This window comes from Aquarana catesbeiana, linkage group LG01 (assembly GCF_042186555.1).
Source record: "Aquarana catesbeiana isolate 2022-GZ linkage group LG01, ASM4218655v1, whole genome shotgun sequence".
NCBI lineage: Eukaryota > Metazoa > Chordata > Amphibia > Anura > Ranidae > Aquarana > Aquarana catesbeiana.
In genome coordinates this window covers 122,054,223-122,072,849 of record NC_133324.1, presented here as the reverse complement: position 1 = coordinate 122,072,849, position 18,627 = coordinate 122,054,223, and the positions used below count along the sequence as shown (strand labels likewise).

Below are 18,627 nucleotides of genomic sequence, written 5' to 3'. Positions count from 1 at the left end.
GTGGCAATGGATGGTCTGATCGGGTCTGCCTAAGAAACTGACAGGTGGACATGATCGGTCTGCCCGTGTGAAAGGGGCCTTGCACTGATTTGTTATGGTATCACATGGTAGAAAGCACCTTACCAATACCACATTAACTTGTGATCCATAGCAAATGGCAGCTGAACAAACTACTACAGCAGCGGGCAACAAACCCCCTGAAGCACAAGACAACTCTGTGGGTCTGCAAGGTCCACTTTTTAATTATGGCCACCCTCTTCCTCGCTGGAATACAGAATAAGAAATACATTAAGGGGAAAAAATAGGGTAATATACCCACCTCAGCCTCTTGAGTTATATACCTGGAGTGTGAGATCTAAGGCTCTGCTTTCTCTGACTGCCAGTCTCACCTGATTTGGGGTGAGGTTTGGTGATGTCCCCTTACTGTACTGCTTGCTCTTCTCCTTGCTGGAGGTTCTAGATTGAAGAAGTAAATGCCTGCCTTTACCAAGATGGCCACCTCCACATAGAGATGTAGTTTAGAACAAGGCATGGCAAGTTAGTAATGGGGAAAGATACACTGCTGGAAGACCACAGACAATACTAATGACTAGTCCTTTGCCCCCTGCCTGCCTTTTTAGCACAACTTCCAGAGTTCAGTTCCTCTTTAAGTTTTATTCCGCATTTCGTCAAGGGGAATGGAGTCCACATGATAAAGGTGGACCTTGCTTTTCAGATCCAATGTTAGTGTGGGAGATTTGACTTTCAGAGATTTGATGATCAAAAATCGTTTATGTATATTTAAATGTGTGGATCCCATTACTTGCAGGTAGTCATTTCTGCTCATAATCCTCTGTGCTGTTACTGCCGCAGGATATTGCCCTGAGCAGCTGACTTCCGGTACTGTGAAGGTTAACGGCAGCGGCTTCAATTCAGGAAAGTTGCGTTGATTGCCTGCCTCTTCTGGATTCTCTGCCATTCATAAAGCGTGTCTTGCTACTCTTCCATGATGCACCAAGTTCTGTGAATGGAGGAGGAAGATATTGAAAGCATCTCCTTCGCCCATTCACAAAACTCGATAGATCATGGGAGTCTAGTAAGACACGTTCTCTGAATAGGAGAGGAGCCAGGAGAGGGAAGGCAAGTGGCACAACTTTCCTGATTAGGGGCTGCTGCTGTTAACCTTTCACAGTGCCGGAAGCCAGCCGCTCAGGGGCATTGTAGGGGATAGAGCATGGAGGGATTATGAACAGAAGCACCCAGCTGCAAATTGTGTTTTTTTTTGTTTGTTTTTTTAACTAAACTTCAACGTTAAATAGAATTTTTTTTTCAGTTTTGGAGGGGAACAAAGAAGGATTAGAACCTTTGTTTTGGCTGTGTTGCGCGATTCCATCTTGCTTGTGGGCATGTAAAGCCCACTAGGATACTTTTCCCAGATAGCGTGCTGCTGGCTACCCAGCATGCACCTCCTGATCTCGCGCATGCGCATTAAACACAGGTCGCAGTGCAGGATATGTCACTGGTTGCCATCACAATCACACTTGAATCTTGCGATGCTGAGAGGTGCCGATGCCCACTGACTCCTGGGAATCGTGACACACATCTCCCAGGAGCCAGTGCACCGCAGGAAACTGCATACATAACCGTGGAGGGGAGAAACGGGAAGAAAGAGGAATAAAAATGCCCAATGCAGTCATTACAGTCAGTTTAGAAGCTAATGATGATAAGGTTAAAAAGTGGGTGGAACTCTGCTTTAAATAGAACCATCACAACTACTCTTATGTGGGCATTTTGCTTACAAAATATTTATATTTACTTACCTCTTTAGTTTTACCTAAATTTGTCTGAGGATTACTGGTGTGAGAGTCAGACTGAGATGCTCCCTGAAGTTTGAGAGTTGCTGTGCTGTGAATCAAGCTCCTGAGTGCACACAACAGTATCATACAACAGAACCCCATAGTTTAGATTTTTGTTGCTGTTATTTGGTAATGTTATACACATCCAGGAGTTGTGAGACAGTATACTGTATGTTGTCTTTTTGAGACAGGAGACAGGGAAGCTACTTTCGGGTTTCAGGGGGCTTTTCAGGTGTTACCTGTAGATCCAAGGTGGACCAAGTAAAATAAGGGGGCAAGCATTAATGTTTTCATAACCACATATAAATTAATGACAAATCTATTTAATTGCTTGCATGTGTTCAAACAATGACTGGTTTTCTTTAATAGTACATACCAGCCAAACATGAACATTTTTCAAACTTATTTCGTTGTGTCCTTCATAGCCTTAGCAATTCACGGATTTTTGCTTGTTTATAGAATTTCTTTCTAAACTAAAGTTCTTAAACGCACATCTGAGTTTGTCCAAGTTATGTAGGGATTGTTCAATGGTATACTTTTGCCCTCGCCTCTGCAACCTGCACTGCCAAGGGCTATGTAATGTCCAGACCTACTCTTCTATCAGCATCTTTGTATCTCTCTTGTTTTCAAGCAGACCTTGAGTCTGTTTATTTAGCAGCACCCTTTCCCTAAATGTCGCCTATCAGGGTGAAGCAACGGTAAACCCCAGTAATACATCCCAGCGCACCTTCCCCACAACAATTAACTATAGCTGTTTGCTGAGAAGATCTACCAAACTTGCCAAAGTTAACAAGGAGCAAGTGATTATTTTTTTTCCTCAAGACTTTATTTCTAAATCACATTTATTGTTCAAAATATATTATAGCATTGTGCAAAAGTCATATCTTTTATGTAGCATACGCCAAATGTAATGGGGAAGGATGCTGGTGCTTACAGGAAATGGTGACATTTACTAGTCACTATAACAAGAGCTAAATATCAGTTCCTCATTTGAGTCTGCGGGAAAAAAAACAAAAAACCTATTTCAGCATTAGTGAAATTCTAGCCAGTATGGTCATGTGAGGCTAAATGTTAAGCCTTTTACCACAGTGAATATGACCATATGCTATCACTGATTACCACTATATCCAACTTTTTATAGAACAATAGCATCCTTTTCTACTGCTTCAAAGTGTGCTCAATTTATTTGACTTCTTTTCTAAAACATGCCTTCATTATAACTCTCCTCATTTTTTTATATTTACATAGGCAACCATGTCCCCTTCTTTTTAAAAGGTTTAATTGTTGATCCTGCCAGTCCTCCTGTTGTGCTCATTTTCTGCATTTGCCTGGCAATCCTGCAGTCCTGCTGCTGAATTTACAGCGTCCTCTTCCCATTCTGTATGTGTTTATCTTTTTTGGCTCAGTGGTGACGTTGCCACATCCTCTACTATACAGGTGTTTTCTGCCAAGGGATATTGCTAACAAAGTCTATAGGAGAGGTAGTGTAGGGGTATCCTTAAGGAGAGGGATCAGCGGTCACATGACGCAGAATAATGTAATAAATTACAGAGATTTATGTATTATTATATTGATGGGGTGATGAATAGGGCTAATGATAAAAAACTTCTCAATATGCTTCTTGTTAGATGGTTGCCTAACACCTTAAGGATACAGGGATAGTGGAAAGCCAAAAATAAAGAACAAAAAAACAAAAGGTGATCATTGCTTTCATGTCTAATTTGGTTGCGCCTTAGGCTGGGTTCACAAAAATGCGAATTGAATGTGGGTTTCCTCGCATCCAATTTGCATGACAGGAGAGTGTGACCGGCTGTTAATGGAGCCAGTTTACACAGCTCCGGGACAGCATTCAACCACTTCAGCCCCAGAAGGTTTTACCCCCTTCCTGACCAGAACACTTTTTACAATTTGGCACTGCACTGCTTTAACTGGTATAATTGCGCGGTCATGCAATGCTGTACCCCAACTAAATTTGCGTCCCTTTTACCCACAAATAGAGCTTTCTTTTGGTGGTATTTGATCACCTCAAAATACATTCTGCTGCTTCTCCTGAGTGCGGGGATACCACGTGTCTGGGACTTTTTGGCAGTCTAGCCGTGCACAGGACCCCGAAAATCAAGCACCAACTTTAGGCATTCTAAGGGCGTACATTTTTTTATTTCACGCCTCACTACCTATCACAGTTTCAGAGGCCATGAATTGCCCAGATAGCATCCGCTCTTCTAACCACTTGAAGACAAAGCCCTTTCTGACATTTTTTGTTTACATGAAAAAAATGTTCTCTTTTGTTAGAAAATTACTTTGAACCCCCAAACATTATATATTTTTTTAAAGCAAAGGCCCTACAGATTAAAATGGTGTCTGTCTGCAATTTTTTTTTTTCACACAGTATTTGCACAGCGATTTTTCAAACGCAATTTTTTTGGAAAAATAACACTTTTTTGAATTTTAATGCACTAAAACGCACTATATTGCCCAAATGTTTGGTAAAATATAAAAGATGATCTTATGCCGAGTACATAGACCAAACACAACATGCTTTAAAATTGCACACAACCGTGCAAGGGCAACAAACAACATACATTTTTAAAAGCCTTTAAAGCCTTTACAGGTTACCGCTTTAGATTCACAGAGGAGGTCTACTGCTAAAATGACTGCCCTCAATCTGACGTCCGTGGTAATACCTCACATGCATGGTGCAATTTCCATTTACATATGATACGAGACCGACACTTTCGTTCACCATTATGCACAAGTGGAGGGGGGGGGGGGGGGCGGCAGGAGTGCTTTTTTATTTTTTTTGTACACTGTTCCTTTCATTTCATTTCTCTTTGGGATCTATTAGACTCTAGATCTCTCCACTGCCCTCAAAGCATCTAACCACACCAAGATTGGTGTGATAAGATGCTTTCCCAATGGCGCTGTTTATATCCGGCGAAACAGAAGTCATGAAATGCTCGTAGCTTCTGGTTTCTTAGGCCATAGAGATGATTGGAGCAGTCCTGGCTCTATGGTCAGCTGGTGGAACCACCGGCTACATTCTCAGGTTCCCCGGTGGGACAGGAGAGCCCGAGAAAACCATGGAAGACGGCGGGGGGGGGGGGGGGACGTTCCCTCCCACTGCTTGTAAAAGCAGTCTAGTGGCTAATTAGCCGCTAGGATTGCTTTTACATGAAAGCTGACCACTGGCTGAAAAGAGAACAATATCAAGTTGATACCTAAACCTGCAGGCATCATTCTGGTATAACCACCCAAAGTCCAGTAACATACTAGTACGTTGCTGGTTCTTTTTGGGCATATATTGTAATGTTCTTTTTTTCATGCTGCCTGTGGGCTGAACAAAAAAAGAGATTGATCGGTGGGTATGCCCACCATTAGACTACCGTCCTGCATCCACCCACTTCTAATGATGTGCATACATGCACCATTTTTTTTTTTTCTGTGTTGGTGAAATTGCCTCCTACAGCGCTGGAGTTGCTGATTTACGTATCGTGAGAGCAAACGCTGTTGCTGTCAAAATAAATAAATCAGTGCTGCAGCTGAAAAGCAAACAATGGTAACAATAAAATATTAACTCAATTAAACAACAATCTGTGCCAAAAGAAGAGTAAGAAATCTATGCTGAAGCATTTGCCAGCTCACTGCATTTGCATTGGGAAGTTGGAACACAGCTTCGTCTGGAAACAGAAGGGCCGTGATGATCTCTTCCTGGAATTTAAGGAAGGATCCAGTTCGTCCTGACGCTTTGTATAGCACATAAGCGTTCAGAAGAGCCATTTGGGATAATTATAGACACTTTTTTGTACTAGCATCTGGCCTTATGGGCAATTAAGTATGGCGCCATCAACTGGTCGTTTAGGTCCACCCCTCCCATATTAAGGTTGTATTTGTGGACACAGAGGGGTTTCTCTACAATACCAGTCGGAATTTGGACTGTCATATCTGCGTGAAGGGAGGATGGAATGAAAACATTCCGATTATCCCTCCACTTCACTGCGAGCAAATTATTACTTCTCAAGCAGGCTCTCTCTCCCAGTCTAAGCCTCTAGAAGTCTCCCAGTCTCTACAAGCCGATGGGGTAAGTCCCGGCGATTAGATCGCACTGTGCCACATGCGCCAATTCCATGATCAAACAAGTGAATAAAAAGTGGCTTGCTTGTCTAATAATTTTCCATGTACAATTTGTACCCCTTTCCGAATGAAGGTGACACCAAGTCCCACACAATCTCACCAGCGCTCCCTATGTAGTTCGGGCAGTTCTCGGGCTCTACGTGACTATCTTTTCCCTCGTAAACTATATGTATAGCCTATTTCCCTGTCACAGAGCTTATACATCTTGACCCCATATCTGGCACGCTTGCTGGGAAGATACTGTTTGAATGACAAGCAGCCAGAAAACGTAATCAGGGACTCATCAATGCAGACAACTTGATCGGGAGTAAACAAGGCGCAAACTGTTGGTTGAAGTGGTTTACGAGGGGCCGAATTTTGTGGAGCCAATCATATTCAGGGTTACCCTGAGGACGGCAGAGTTCATTGTAATTAAAATGCATGAACCGCAAGATCTGCTCATATCATGTCCTGGTCATGGAGGCAGAGAACACGGACATATGATTGATTGGGTCAGTGGACTAAAATGACCGCTACTCACTTTTTTAGTTATGCCCATGAGAAGGGATAGGCCCAGGAAGGTCTTAAATTTGGAAACCGTAATAGGTCTCCAATCTCTCGCAAGGGTCAACTGGGGATTAGCAGCGATGAATTGACCAGCATACAAATTGCTTTGGTCCACAATAGATCTATAGAGATCTTACGTGAAAAACAGCGAATAAGAATCAAGTGACATAAAATTAACTGTTTCCACCTGAATTTATTATTATTATTTCAGATACCTATATAGCACTGTCAATTTACGGAGCGCTTTACATATATATTGTACGTTCACATCAGTCCCTACCCTCAAGGAGTTTACAATCTAGGGTCCCAAACTCACATGCATACATACTAGGGCCAATTTAGACAGAAGCCAATTAACCTACCAGCATGTCTTTGGAGTGTGGGAGGAAACCGAAGTACCCAGAGGAAACCCACGCAGGCACAGGGAGAACATACAAACTCCAGGCAGGTAGTGCCATGGTTGGGATTCGAACCAGTGACCCTTTTTACTGCTAGGCGAAAGTGCTACCCACCACACCACTGTGCCTCCCTATTCCGGGTTGGCCAGTGAATGGGGGAAGTATGGGTGCTGCAGAAGTGGTGGGTTCCCAATTAGGATTGGCAAATGCAGTAGGAAAAGGCACTATGGGCTCGACGGGCCTGTGTTTGTCTTCTTAGTGGCTGCGGGACACTACTTGTGCTAGCCTCCGCACCAGCTTGGACTGCACTTATGGGACTCGCCATGTCACCACGTGATACTGCAGTGCTGGATATACAACCAGGATGTACTAGGCTGCTGGTGCTTTCCAGTTCACCTGAAGGATGAGCGTCACTAGTACTGGCTCTCTGCTCCTTACGAGAGCCCTGCGGTTCTTGCACCTCAACAACAGAAGAACAACGGGGTCGGGTACGCTTGACCTTAGCAGGATCACTACTCAGTCATCAGAGCTATCAGTCAGGGTGCAGCTGCTGTCTACTGGTTCATACTCTGCGGGTACGGGGTTTCGTGCAGCGGCGCCATTGTGCCACAGTAAAGGTGCGTGAGCCGGTCGGGAACCGGTTAAATATGGTCCTGTGCGTCTTTGGTTCTGATTCAAGTGCAAATTCAGGCAAAAATTAAGACCTGATTTGCACCTGAATTGGTGAACAGGGACGCACCGAACCCCATGCTATGAACCGCCGCCGAAGCATATGTGAACCCAGCCTTAATGTCTTAAATAATCGTTATCAGATCTGGAGCCATTTTATGACCAGATCAGTACTCTAGACTGTACCCATTTCACGGTTTCTTAATTTATTTAGTATACAGAATAGCTTGTTCATAAAGTAACAGCATCTTCTGTGTTGCCGCCAGGAATATTTTAACTAGAAAACATTTTCCCTAACCGTTATAAGGGAACACTTGACTACTTTTAATGTAGTTCCCAGCATAGAGTTTCTTGCTTGATGTGTTGGAGCAGTTATTATCTATAATTTAAAGGACAAGTATCAGTCCGGGCCACTTTGTATTGAGTATTCTGGGTTATTGTGTTAAGAACATGAAATGTAATTTTTAAGAGTTCTCTGTTCTTCCTTTTTGAAATTTATAATTTGATGAGTGATATGTTCCTCTTTCAGAACTATGAATAGGCTGACGCAGCTTGAGAGACTGGATCTCGGGAGTAACGAATTCACAGAAGTGGTGAGCAGTCCATACTAGTATTTAATTTTGTTACTTTCACTGCCATGTAGTATACATTAACAGTACATGGTACACGGCAACAAAAAAATATATTCAAAGATGTATTCTTAAATTAAAAAGTATTTTATTTTGCTCCATACATCCTCCAAATCTCCAAATTCAATTTTTTTGCTCTGGTCTAGCTTTTTGTTAGAGGGTGGCTATGCTTGTTCCCCATGGTTCCGCTGTATGTAGAAACATAGCCACCTTCTTTTGCTTGCTTCTTAGATGAACTAGGGACTATACTGTATGGCAGGAATTTCCAAACTACAGCCCTCCAGCTGTTGCGGAACTACACATCCCATGAGGCATTGTAAAACTCACTGACATTCACAGACATAACAAGGCATGATGGGAATTGTAGTTCCTAGAAAACTGGAGGGCCATAGTTTGGAGACCCCTGCTCTATGGCATTGGTCCTTCTGCTCATGCCAGGGTGCTGGGTGTAATCCTAGACTCTGATCTCACTTTTGACCCCCACCATCCAATTACTGGCTAAATCTTGCCACCTTACCCTCCGCAACATTTCCAGAATTTGCCCCTTCCTGATTAACGACACTGCAAAACAACTTCACTCCTTGGCTATTTCCGCCTTGACTACTGCAACTATGTCCTCACTGGCCTACTTTTACACAAGTTATCCTCCGTTCAGTCTATTATGAATGCTGCTGCTAGACTAACTGATCTGTGACTGCTGCACCTCTCTGCCAAACTCTTCACTGACTTCCACTAGCCTGAGGTATAGAATTCTAAATACTAAACCACAACGTACAAAGCCATCTACAACATCGCTCCCAACTATATCACCAACCCCATCTGCAGATATTGCCTAAATTGTCCTCTCTGCTCCTCTCAAGACATCTTACTCTCTAGATTCCTCATAACCTCCTTCCACATTCACCACCAGGACTTCTCCAGAACCTCTCCCATCCTCTGGAACTCCCTACCCCGGTATGCCCGGTCAACTCCTACCCTGTCCACCTTTAGGTGGTTCTTGAAAACTCATTTATTCATGGAAGCCTACCCCACCTCCACATAAGAACTGTATTTGAGTCACCTCCTTAAGATCATTCCCCGAAGCTACAGTAAAACCTTGGATTGCGAGCATAATTCGTTCCGAAAACATGCTTGTAATCCAAAGCATTTGTATATCAAAGAGAATTTCCCCATAAGACATAATGGAAACTCAAATGATTAGTTCCACAACCATTTATTCATAAGTCCCTCAGTTTATAGTCCATATAAAAAGATTATAGCAGTGTGATAGGTTGTGTAACCATAAAATGTCCATCCACAAATGGAAGCCTCCACAAGGGGATTAGAAGCAAAATCCAACAGGCGCTACACGGTATAAAAGAGAAGAGAGGAGCCTCTAAGTGTATAAATATGGTTACATTTAATGAAGGTACAACATTTAGCAACCCATATGGTTGATGATTAAAAGAGGCACATCTAAGTATGCAGGCATCCGGGGTAAAGCTGTCCACATAGACCATCCCCCCCCCCACCGCCGACTCTCACTGCTGTCATTCTGCAACTGTGACCAGGGAGACTATCCTGCAGTAGAGTGATTTGAAAGCGAGGCACGTGGCATGGAAGGGATGACATTGATGGCGGTGCGGGGGATGGTTTACGTGGACAGCTTTACCCCAGGTGCCTGCATACTCATTTGTGACATGATGTATATCAAGACATAGCTTGTATATCAAGTCAAAATGTATTTAAAAATGTCGCTTGTCTTGCAAAACGCTCTCAAACCAAGTTACTCTCAAACCAAGGTTTTACTGGTGTTACATTTTGTACCACCTCCCTCTCCCTTTAGATTGTAAGCTCCAAGAGCAGGGCCCTCCTATTTCTTTTGCATTGTAATTGTACTGTCCCCTTCACAGTATCTCACAAAAGTGAGTACACCCTTCACATTTTTGTAAATATTTTATTATATCTTTTCATGTGACAACACTGAAGAAATGACACTTTGCTACAATGTAAAGTAGTGAGTGTACAGCTTGTATAACAGTGTAAATTTGCTGTCCCCTCAAAATAACTCAACACACAACCATTAATGTCTAAACTGCTGGCAACAAAAGTGAGTACACCCCTAAGTAAAAATGTCCAGATTGGGGCCAATTAGCCATTTTCCCTCCCCGGTGTCATGTGACTCGTTAGTGTTACAGGGTCTCAGGTGTGAATGGAGAGCAGGTGTGTTAAATTTGGTGTGATCGCTCTCACTCTCTCATACTGGTCACTGGAAGTTTAACATGGCAACTCATGGCAAAGAACTCTCTGAGGATCTGAAAAAAATAATTGCTCTACATAAAGATGGCCTAGACTATAAGACTATTGCCAAGACCCTGAAATTGATCTGCAGCACGGTGGCCAAGACCATACAGCGGTTTAACAGGACAGGTTCCACTCAGAACAGGCCTTGCCATGGTCGACCAAAGAAGTTGAGTGCACGTGCTCAGCGTCATATCCAGTGGTTGTCTTTGTGAAATAGAAGTATGAGTGCTGCCAACATTGCTGCAGAGGTTGAAGGGGTTGGGGGGGGGGGGGGGGTCAGCCTGTCAGTGCTCAGACCATACGCCGCACACTGCATCAAATTGGTCTGCATGGCTGTCGTCCCAGTAGGAAGCCTCTTCTAAAGATGATGCACAAGAAAGCCTGCAAATAGTTTGCTGAAAACAAGCAGACTAAGGACATGGATTACTAGAACCATGTCCTTAATCTGATGAGACCAAGATAAACTTATGTGGTTCAGATGGTGTCAAGCGTGTGTGGCGGCTACCAGGTGAGGAGAACAAAGACAAGCGTGTCTTGCCTACAGTCAATCATGGTGGTGGGAGTGTCATGGTCTGGGGCTGCAAGAGTGCTGCCGGCACTGGGGAGCTACAGTTCATTGAGGGAAATATGAATGCCAACATGTACTGTGACATACTGAAGCAGAGCATGATCCCCTCTCTTTAGATACTGGGCCGCAGGGCAGCATTCCAACATAATGACCCCAAACACACCTCAAAGATGACCACTGCCTTGCTAAAGAAGCTGAGGGTAAAGGTGGTGGACTTGGCCAAGCATGTCTCCAGACCTAAACCCTATTGAGCATCTGTGGGGCATCCTCAAACGGAAGGTGGAGGAGTGCAAGGTCTCTAACATCCCCCACCTCCGTGATGTCGTCATGGAGGAGTGGAAGAGGACTCCAGTGGCAACCTGTGAAGCTCTGGTGAACTCCATGCCCAAGAGGGTTAAGGCAGTGCTGGAAAATAATGGTGGCCACACAAAATATTGACACTTTGGGCCCAATTTGGACATTTTCACTTAGGGGTGTACTCACTTTTGTTGCCAGTGGTTTAGACATTAATGGCTGTATGTTGAGTTCTTTTGAGGGGACAGCAAATTTACACTGTTATACAAGCTGTACACTCACTACTTTACATTGTAGCAAAGTGTCATTTCTTCAGTGTTGTCACATGAAAATATATAATAAAATAGAGGAGTGTACTCACTTTTGTGAGATACTGTATATTGTAAAGCGCTGTGTAAACTGTTGGCGCTATATAGATCCTGTGTAATAGTCATTTATATTGTGCATACAGTAGTGCATATTACTGCGTGAACTGCTCGTTCCAAACAAATGATAGTAAGAGGAAAAAGGAGAGGTTTGGGAACTCATGGAAGGACGTTAAAAGGAGGCAGAAAACCACAGTAAGAATCATTTTAATGAAAAATAGATTACAGGGCCAGGGAATATTTGGGGAATAAACATATTGTTTAGTGTCACTTTAATCAAGGTGGTTTAAGACAAACATAAATACTTAAGTTGATGGGTATTGAGACGTCTCTCTTCCCATTCTGAAGAGAATCTGCACCTCTGCTAGTCCCTGCAGTCATCTCCCAATTTGGTTGATAGATGTGTTGTATACGCAATGCATTCTCTGTGCTCCATAGAATATGGACAAATAACGAGAATAGTTGCATAGCAAATGCAAGTGCAGTTGGTTACAAAACAACATATTGATCATGTAGTGATGCTTGTTTTCACAGAATTTTTGTATGGCCACTTTTTTGCCCATGTCACATCACACCTATAAAACATTGCTTGACAGGTTCTGATCCCTGTCAAACAATAGAAATGGAATTGTGCACTGAGCCTAAAGGCAACCCTGGGCTGAGATTTAGAACAAATAAAAGCCAATTGTATTCATTGAACTATAGGTTGACTTCTTCATTGTTACAGAATAACAGCTGGCTTCCTGGTGGTTACTGGTGTTATAGGCTTGGGTATCTGTCAGGTATAAAAATGCACACACTTGTGGGGGCAGGTAATTAGATTGTAAGGGCCCTTTCACACCTAACGCAGTTGGATGCATTTCGGACTGCACTCCGACTGCATAGACAGTCCAAAATCCAGGCAATCCTATTGGCATAGTTCACACCATTGCAATGCAGAAAAGTACAGCATGCTGCCTTTTTCCACACCACAAACGCAATGCAGTGAATCACTGGGCACGTAGAAGCCCAAGGAAATAAAGGACAAATGCAGGTAGGAAAATGTGCGTCAACTGCATGTAAAACGCATATCAAATGCATGCATAGGTACAAGGAAAAAACATGCAGTTACTTGCAGTTTCTGGTGTAAATGGGCCCTAAGGGTCACATTAATTTCAAACCCACTAGATGTAGTCCAGAAAGTATAAATTTGGTATTGGCATTTGCAGAGGAAGATTTCAGGTGTATCTTACCAATTTTTAGTACTTGCCACTTTATTAGCATTATTTATTCTTTAAATAATGTGAACTTCTTTTAAAATTGTTTTCTTCCAGCCTGAAGTACTTGAACAACTAAGCGGTCTGAAGGAATTCTGGATGGATGGCAATAGACTAACATATATCCCAGGGGTATGTACTGAGTGCCATACAGTTCATATATAAAGAGGGAGAATTAAAAACTGAAAGAATCCAGCGCAAAGAATCACAGCAAGCGTTTTTGTAGTTATGTCGAACTGGGAACAAAAATGTATCCTAGTCCCTGTGTGCCCCTTTGCCAAGCGTAATACTGCCCTCATGTTTTGTATGAGCTCCAACTTATAAATTCTGCTCATTTTTTCTGACCTAGTTGTATTTACAGTATTGGAATATTCTGCAAATACATGTAGTATACATAGATGATATATTTGTGATTGATTTTATTTTGTTACAGTTTTGTTACATTTTCTTAAGTGTTTTTTATGTCTTAGATAATTAAAGACATTTTAAGGGAAATGGATTTTGATGGTGACTGATAGGACAATGGAACCCTGAAATTATTTTGTTTGATTCATCATGTACTTGAGTTGTAAATTATGCTTGTAGGATGAACCCTCCATAGGCTAAATCCCCCCAGCTAACAAATTATGATAATAGTCGAGATTTAACTTTATCATACCCAAATGCACTGTTTTATAGGACCTTGGTTGCTGCTTGAAGTTCTTGAATTAGGGCCATCTCTGCCTAAAAAGCTAAGAGCAGGAGACCTATTGGTCTTTCCAGCTGAGCGGATAAGTGTCCTGGTGTCATGTCTTGCATGCAACTAATAAAACAGCATGGAATGGCATTGTTGTTGCCTATCCCTTGCAAAAAAAAAAAAATGTAAGTGCACAAAGAAATCCTACCTCTGCTGAAGATTTTTCTGTTAATGGTGACTGTGATATCAGTAAATGCGTACTAGGAGGATGTCACTGTTATATGTTCTTTTTTTTTTGTTGTAGTTTCTTGGAAGTCTGAAGCAACTGACTTACTTGGACCTTTCAAAGAACAACATAGAAATGGTGGAAGATGGCATCGCTGGGTGTGAAAGTTTACAAGATCTGCTACTGTCCAGCAATGCCATACAGCAATTACCAGAATCTATTGGTTGGTATCTAGAAGGTGGATGTATATGACACTTAAAAAAAAAGGCAATTTAAAGGCTAAGTTTACTTTTTTTTATTTTTCCAGCCCCCCTTTGTACCAATATAGCATTAATGTACTTCTTTTGCAAAAATAAAATTGCTTTCTATTTATTCTACACAAGCTTACCTCACTGTCTTCATGGCTGTTTAACCGGTTCAATACAGGGCATTTTCACCCCCTTCCTTCCCTGGGCAATTTTTAGTTTTCAGCGCTGTCGCATTTTAAACGACAATTGCGCGGTCGTGCAACGTTTTACCCAGAAAAAATTGACGTCCTTTTTTCCCCACAAATAGAGCTTTCTTTTGGTGGTATTTGATCGCCTCTGCGGTTTTTATTTTTTGCGCTATAAACAAAAGAAGAGTGACAATTTTGAAAAAAACACAATATTTTTTACTTTTTGCTATAATAAATATCCCAATTTTTTTAAAAAAAAAAAATTTTTTCCTCAGTTTCGGCCGATACGTATTCTTCTACATATTTTTGGTAAAAAAAAAAATCGCAATAAGCGTATATTGATTGGTTTTCACAAAAGTTATAGCGTCTACAAAATACGGGATAGATTTATGGCATTTTTTTTTTTTTTAATATTTATTTATTTTTTTAGCGGCGATCGCGATTATTTTCGTGACTGCGACATTATGGCGGACACATTGGACACTTTTGACACATTTTTGGGACCATTCACATTTATACAGCGATCAATGCTATAAAATTGCATTGATTACTGTGTAAATGTGACAGGCAGTGAAGGGGTTAACCACTAGGGGGCGGGGAGGGGTTAATATGTTTCCTAGGGAATGCTTCTAACTGTAAGGGGAGGAGAACGATCAGTGTTCCTCCGTTCTGGGAACACAGATCGGTCTCCTCTCACCTGACAGGCTGTGGATCTGTGTGTTTACACACACAGATCCACGGTCCGGCCCGGTTAACGGGCAATCGCGTGTGCCCGGCGGACATCGCGCCCCCTAGACGGCCGGGAATCCCAGGACGTCATATGACGTCCACCCAGGATGGGAGATCCCATCCCGGGATGTCATATGACTATATGTGGGTAGGGAAGTAGTTAAAAACGCTTCTCCATTACTTCCTGGACAGGCTTTAGGTTATGACGCAGGAAGGTGTTGACCAGCTGAGAGTGGATGATGCAGGGTGTGTGCTAATGAGATCAGCTGGTCAACTCCTTCCTGTCATGACCTAAAGCCTGACCAGGAAGTAAGGCAGAAGTAATCGAGCAGTGTTTTTAAACGGCTATGAGGAGAGTGAGGTAAGCCTGTGTAGAATAAATGGAAAGCTATTTTATTTTTGCAAAAGAAGTACATTAATGGTATATTGGTATATAGGGGAGCTGGAATTTAGAAAAAAAAGGTGAACTTAGCCTTTAAAAGATGTTATCCTTTGAGTAGGACCCATCCATATAGTAATCTAAGATGGGTGTTTATTTAGCACACCCCTCATATAAGGAGCAACTGCTTACTTTATTTGGCAGTCTGGAGTCCAGTTGTTCAAATGTAAGGGCACCCACAAAACATGATTTTGATTTAAAGCCACTATTAAATTTAAAACCTGAGAAGCAGCCCTTCTTGAAAAGAACGCAGTTAATGCTTACCTGTATGAGATTTGCAATGTGCTTTTTGTATCGTATGATTTCTTTTTTTTTTTTTATTTTGAATGCAGGTGCACTGAAGAAGTTGACCACTCTAAAAGTGGATGAAAACCAGCTCATGTATTTACCAGACTCTATTGGAGGGTAGGTTGTAGAATTTAACGAGAAAAAAGCAATTGTAGATTACCAGATAGAGTTCTTTTGTATGCTAGATATTCTAACCTAGCCTCAAATATTAGAGTGAGTAAAAAAAAACTTGTTAATATTTTTTCTGGCTACAAGGAATGAAAAGATTATTTATTTGCATTTCCCAGCAATTTGGTAATGAATAAGTTCAGTTATAGTCCACTTCGGTTTTCATTTGTAAAGCTTTTTATATAGTACAGGTTTACTAAACCCATTTTGAGAAGGCAATATGCAGGCAAAAATGCAGGTCAAGTAAAAAAATACAAAACATAACAGGTAAGCAAATACATATTCTGGACAGGGAAGTGGTGCAAAGCCAGCTGCCCAGCAGAGGATCTAGACATCTGTAACTGACCTGTAAAATAGCAAGTTTAGGTAACAAATCTATTAAAGCTGAAATCCAGGCAAACTGCTAAATATGTAGTGGAAATACATATATAGGAGTGGTTTAACCTGCTAAAAGATTCGATTGAAAAGCTTCATTGACACAGTACTGCCAAAGACCACAGCCAGGCTGCTAACTGACTTTTCTTTATTTTTATAAAAACTGAATTAAACTCTGCTTCAAATATTTTTTAAAACAGGCCCCCAAGAGATGTATGCTATAATGTGCTAGTATGCAGAGCATATTAGCACATTATGGCAGACTTACCTGTCAAATAAAGCCCTCCAGTGCGACTCTATCCCCGGGTGCTTCATTTTCTACTAGTCTTTCTTCCTGCATTCTCTCTGTTTGGCTGCTTGAATGGCCAGGCCGTGATCACGTCACTCCCACACATGTGCACAAGAATCCCTTCATCACAGCACAGAGCAGTGCCATAAATGTACTCTGAGCTGTGCATGTGTATATTACCGCTGACAGGAGCATTTTTGACTGGTATCTTCGGTCATAAAAACCTTGCCTGTCAACGGTTTGTCAAAAATGAGAGATTCCTTCTGGCTTAAAGTGCAAGTAAGCCCTAACTGAATTACCTATTTTCACCTTTTGTTTTTTGTTTTTTATATATCTTTTGTTGCATCTCAGTGCTGATGAAGTCCCAGGGTCAGTTTTTGCCTACATTCAACTGCTGTATTTAATTTCTCAGGTCAGGGTTTTCTGATGGTGACAGCAGTGGGACATGCATGTGCCAAGTGTTTTGACAATGCAAGGGAATAATTAGGAGACCGGGAAAGAAAATATCCAGTAATCCAGTAATAATGAAATCTAATGAAAGCTACAGATTATAAAATACTTTTGATTGCATTAACATTTTAAAGCTGATATGAGATTTAATGATTCCATTTACATATAAATTTATATGTAATCCCAATCATCCAAATCTCCAAGAACACTTTCTCCTGCCCTATCTGCCTCTGTTGCTGGCGCTTGGTGGAAACCTTTTGTAATTGCTCTTTAATTTGCTCTGCTTCCCCACCCACTGTGTGCCTATCAATTTTCATTGAAGAGCATTGCAGCAAATGCACTTCCTATCTACAGACACCCAGTCTCCCACAAGACCCATTGACTGTCATAGAAACGTCTCCTGGGCTTTAGGTGGTGTCAGTCACTGCTGCTCTCTCCTATGTGGTACACACAACTTTCATATGGCCAGTGCCATCTGAAAGAGAAAGAGTTAGAGTCGGTTCACACTGAGGCAGCACGACTTCCAGCGCGACTGCCTCAGACGACCTGAACACGACTGCAGCGGCGACTTGCAAAATGACTTCTATATAGAAGTCTATGCAAGTCACCTCAAGTCGCCCTCAAAGTAGTACAGGAACCTTTTTCTAAGTCGGAGCGACTTGCGTCGCTCCGATTAGAATGGTTCCTTTGTACAGAAAGGGACGCTACTTGTCAGGCGGCTAAGTCTCCTGACAAGTCGTCCTAGTGTGAACCGGCTCTTACTCCCCCTGTGAACACTGAGTAATAGAAACTTGTAACAGTGTAAATTGTTGTTACTCCCTGTGAATACAGTCTTCGAGAGTAGAACTGACATTGTGTGTTTCTTATTGTATTAGGTGATTATGTGTGCTGTCTTGTTCAGAAACAATAAGGAGTAATAATCTGTGTGTACTAGCTTAGATAAGCAGGATGTGTGCTAATCATTAAACACTGTTGATTTTATATCCCTGCATTGATTTGCTGGCTCTGCCTGACTCCTCCCAGATCAAAATGAAAAGACTAAAGGGCCGTACACATGGGCCTAACATCGGGCGGTATCAGCCAGTTCAATAGAAACTGGCCGACATTCAGCCCCTGTGTACGGCAGCCGATCCAACAGAAGCCGGCCGAATGTCCGACTTCTGTCAGAGGGGCATGTTTGACCGAAAAGGTTTGCTGATTGGCATTCCAATCAGCACGCTTAGCCAATGGCTAAAAGCGCTGAGCGGTGTGTTCTGGTGGGGGAGATCCTGTCAGAACACAATAGCTCATCCGGGGAAGATCGTTGTACTATCATTGGATTGTTAGTACGGGATCTCCTCCCGAGCTCTTAGAGTACACAGATAGTGTGTATCAGGCTTAAGGCTGAACATACATTTTACGATCATTTTATTTAATTTCTTTTGTATTTGTCTTCAGTTATATATTTTGAAAGGGCCTGCATACAAATTGAAAGTGTTTAGGTTTGACCTCATATTACAGTATATGGTTTTGGTAAATCTAAAGTGATATGACCTTTTTTCTTTTAATTTTTAAGGTAGAAAATTTCAAATAAGTGT

General features: G+C 42.0%; 1 protein-coding gene across 3 annotated transcripts in view; it reads left to right on the top strand.

Moving 5' to 3' along the window:
• ERBIN (erbb2 interacting protein) overlaps window positions 1-18,627 on the top strand; it is a 341,118-nt gene that overhangs the window by 269,025 nt on the left and 53,466 nt on the right. For all 3 annotated transcript variants that reach the window (XM_073623490.1, XM_073623499.1, XM_073623482.1), the window contains 4 exons: window positions 8,109-8,172; window positions 13,032-13,106; window positions 13,955-14,099; window positions 15,813-15,885. In XM_073623490.1, coding sequence (XP_073479591.1) covers window positions 8,109-8,172; window positions 13,032-13,106; window positions 13,955-14,099; window positions 15,813-15,885 — 357 coding nt within the window. The remainder of the gene's footprint in view (window positions 1-8,108; window positions 8,173-13,031; window positions 13,107-13,954; window positions 14,100-15,812; window positions 15,886-18,627) is intronic.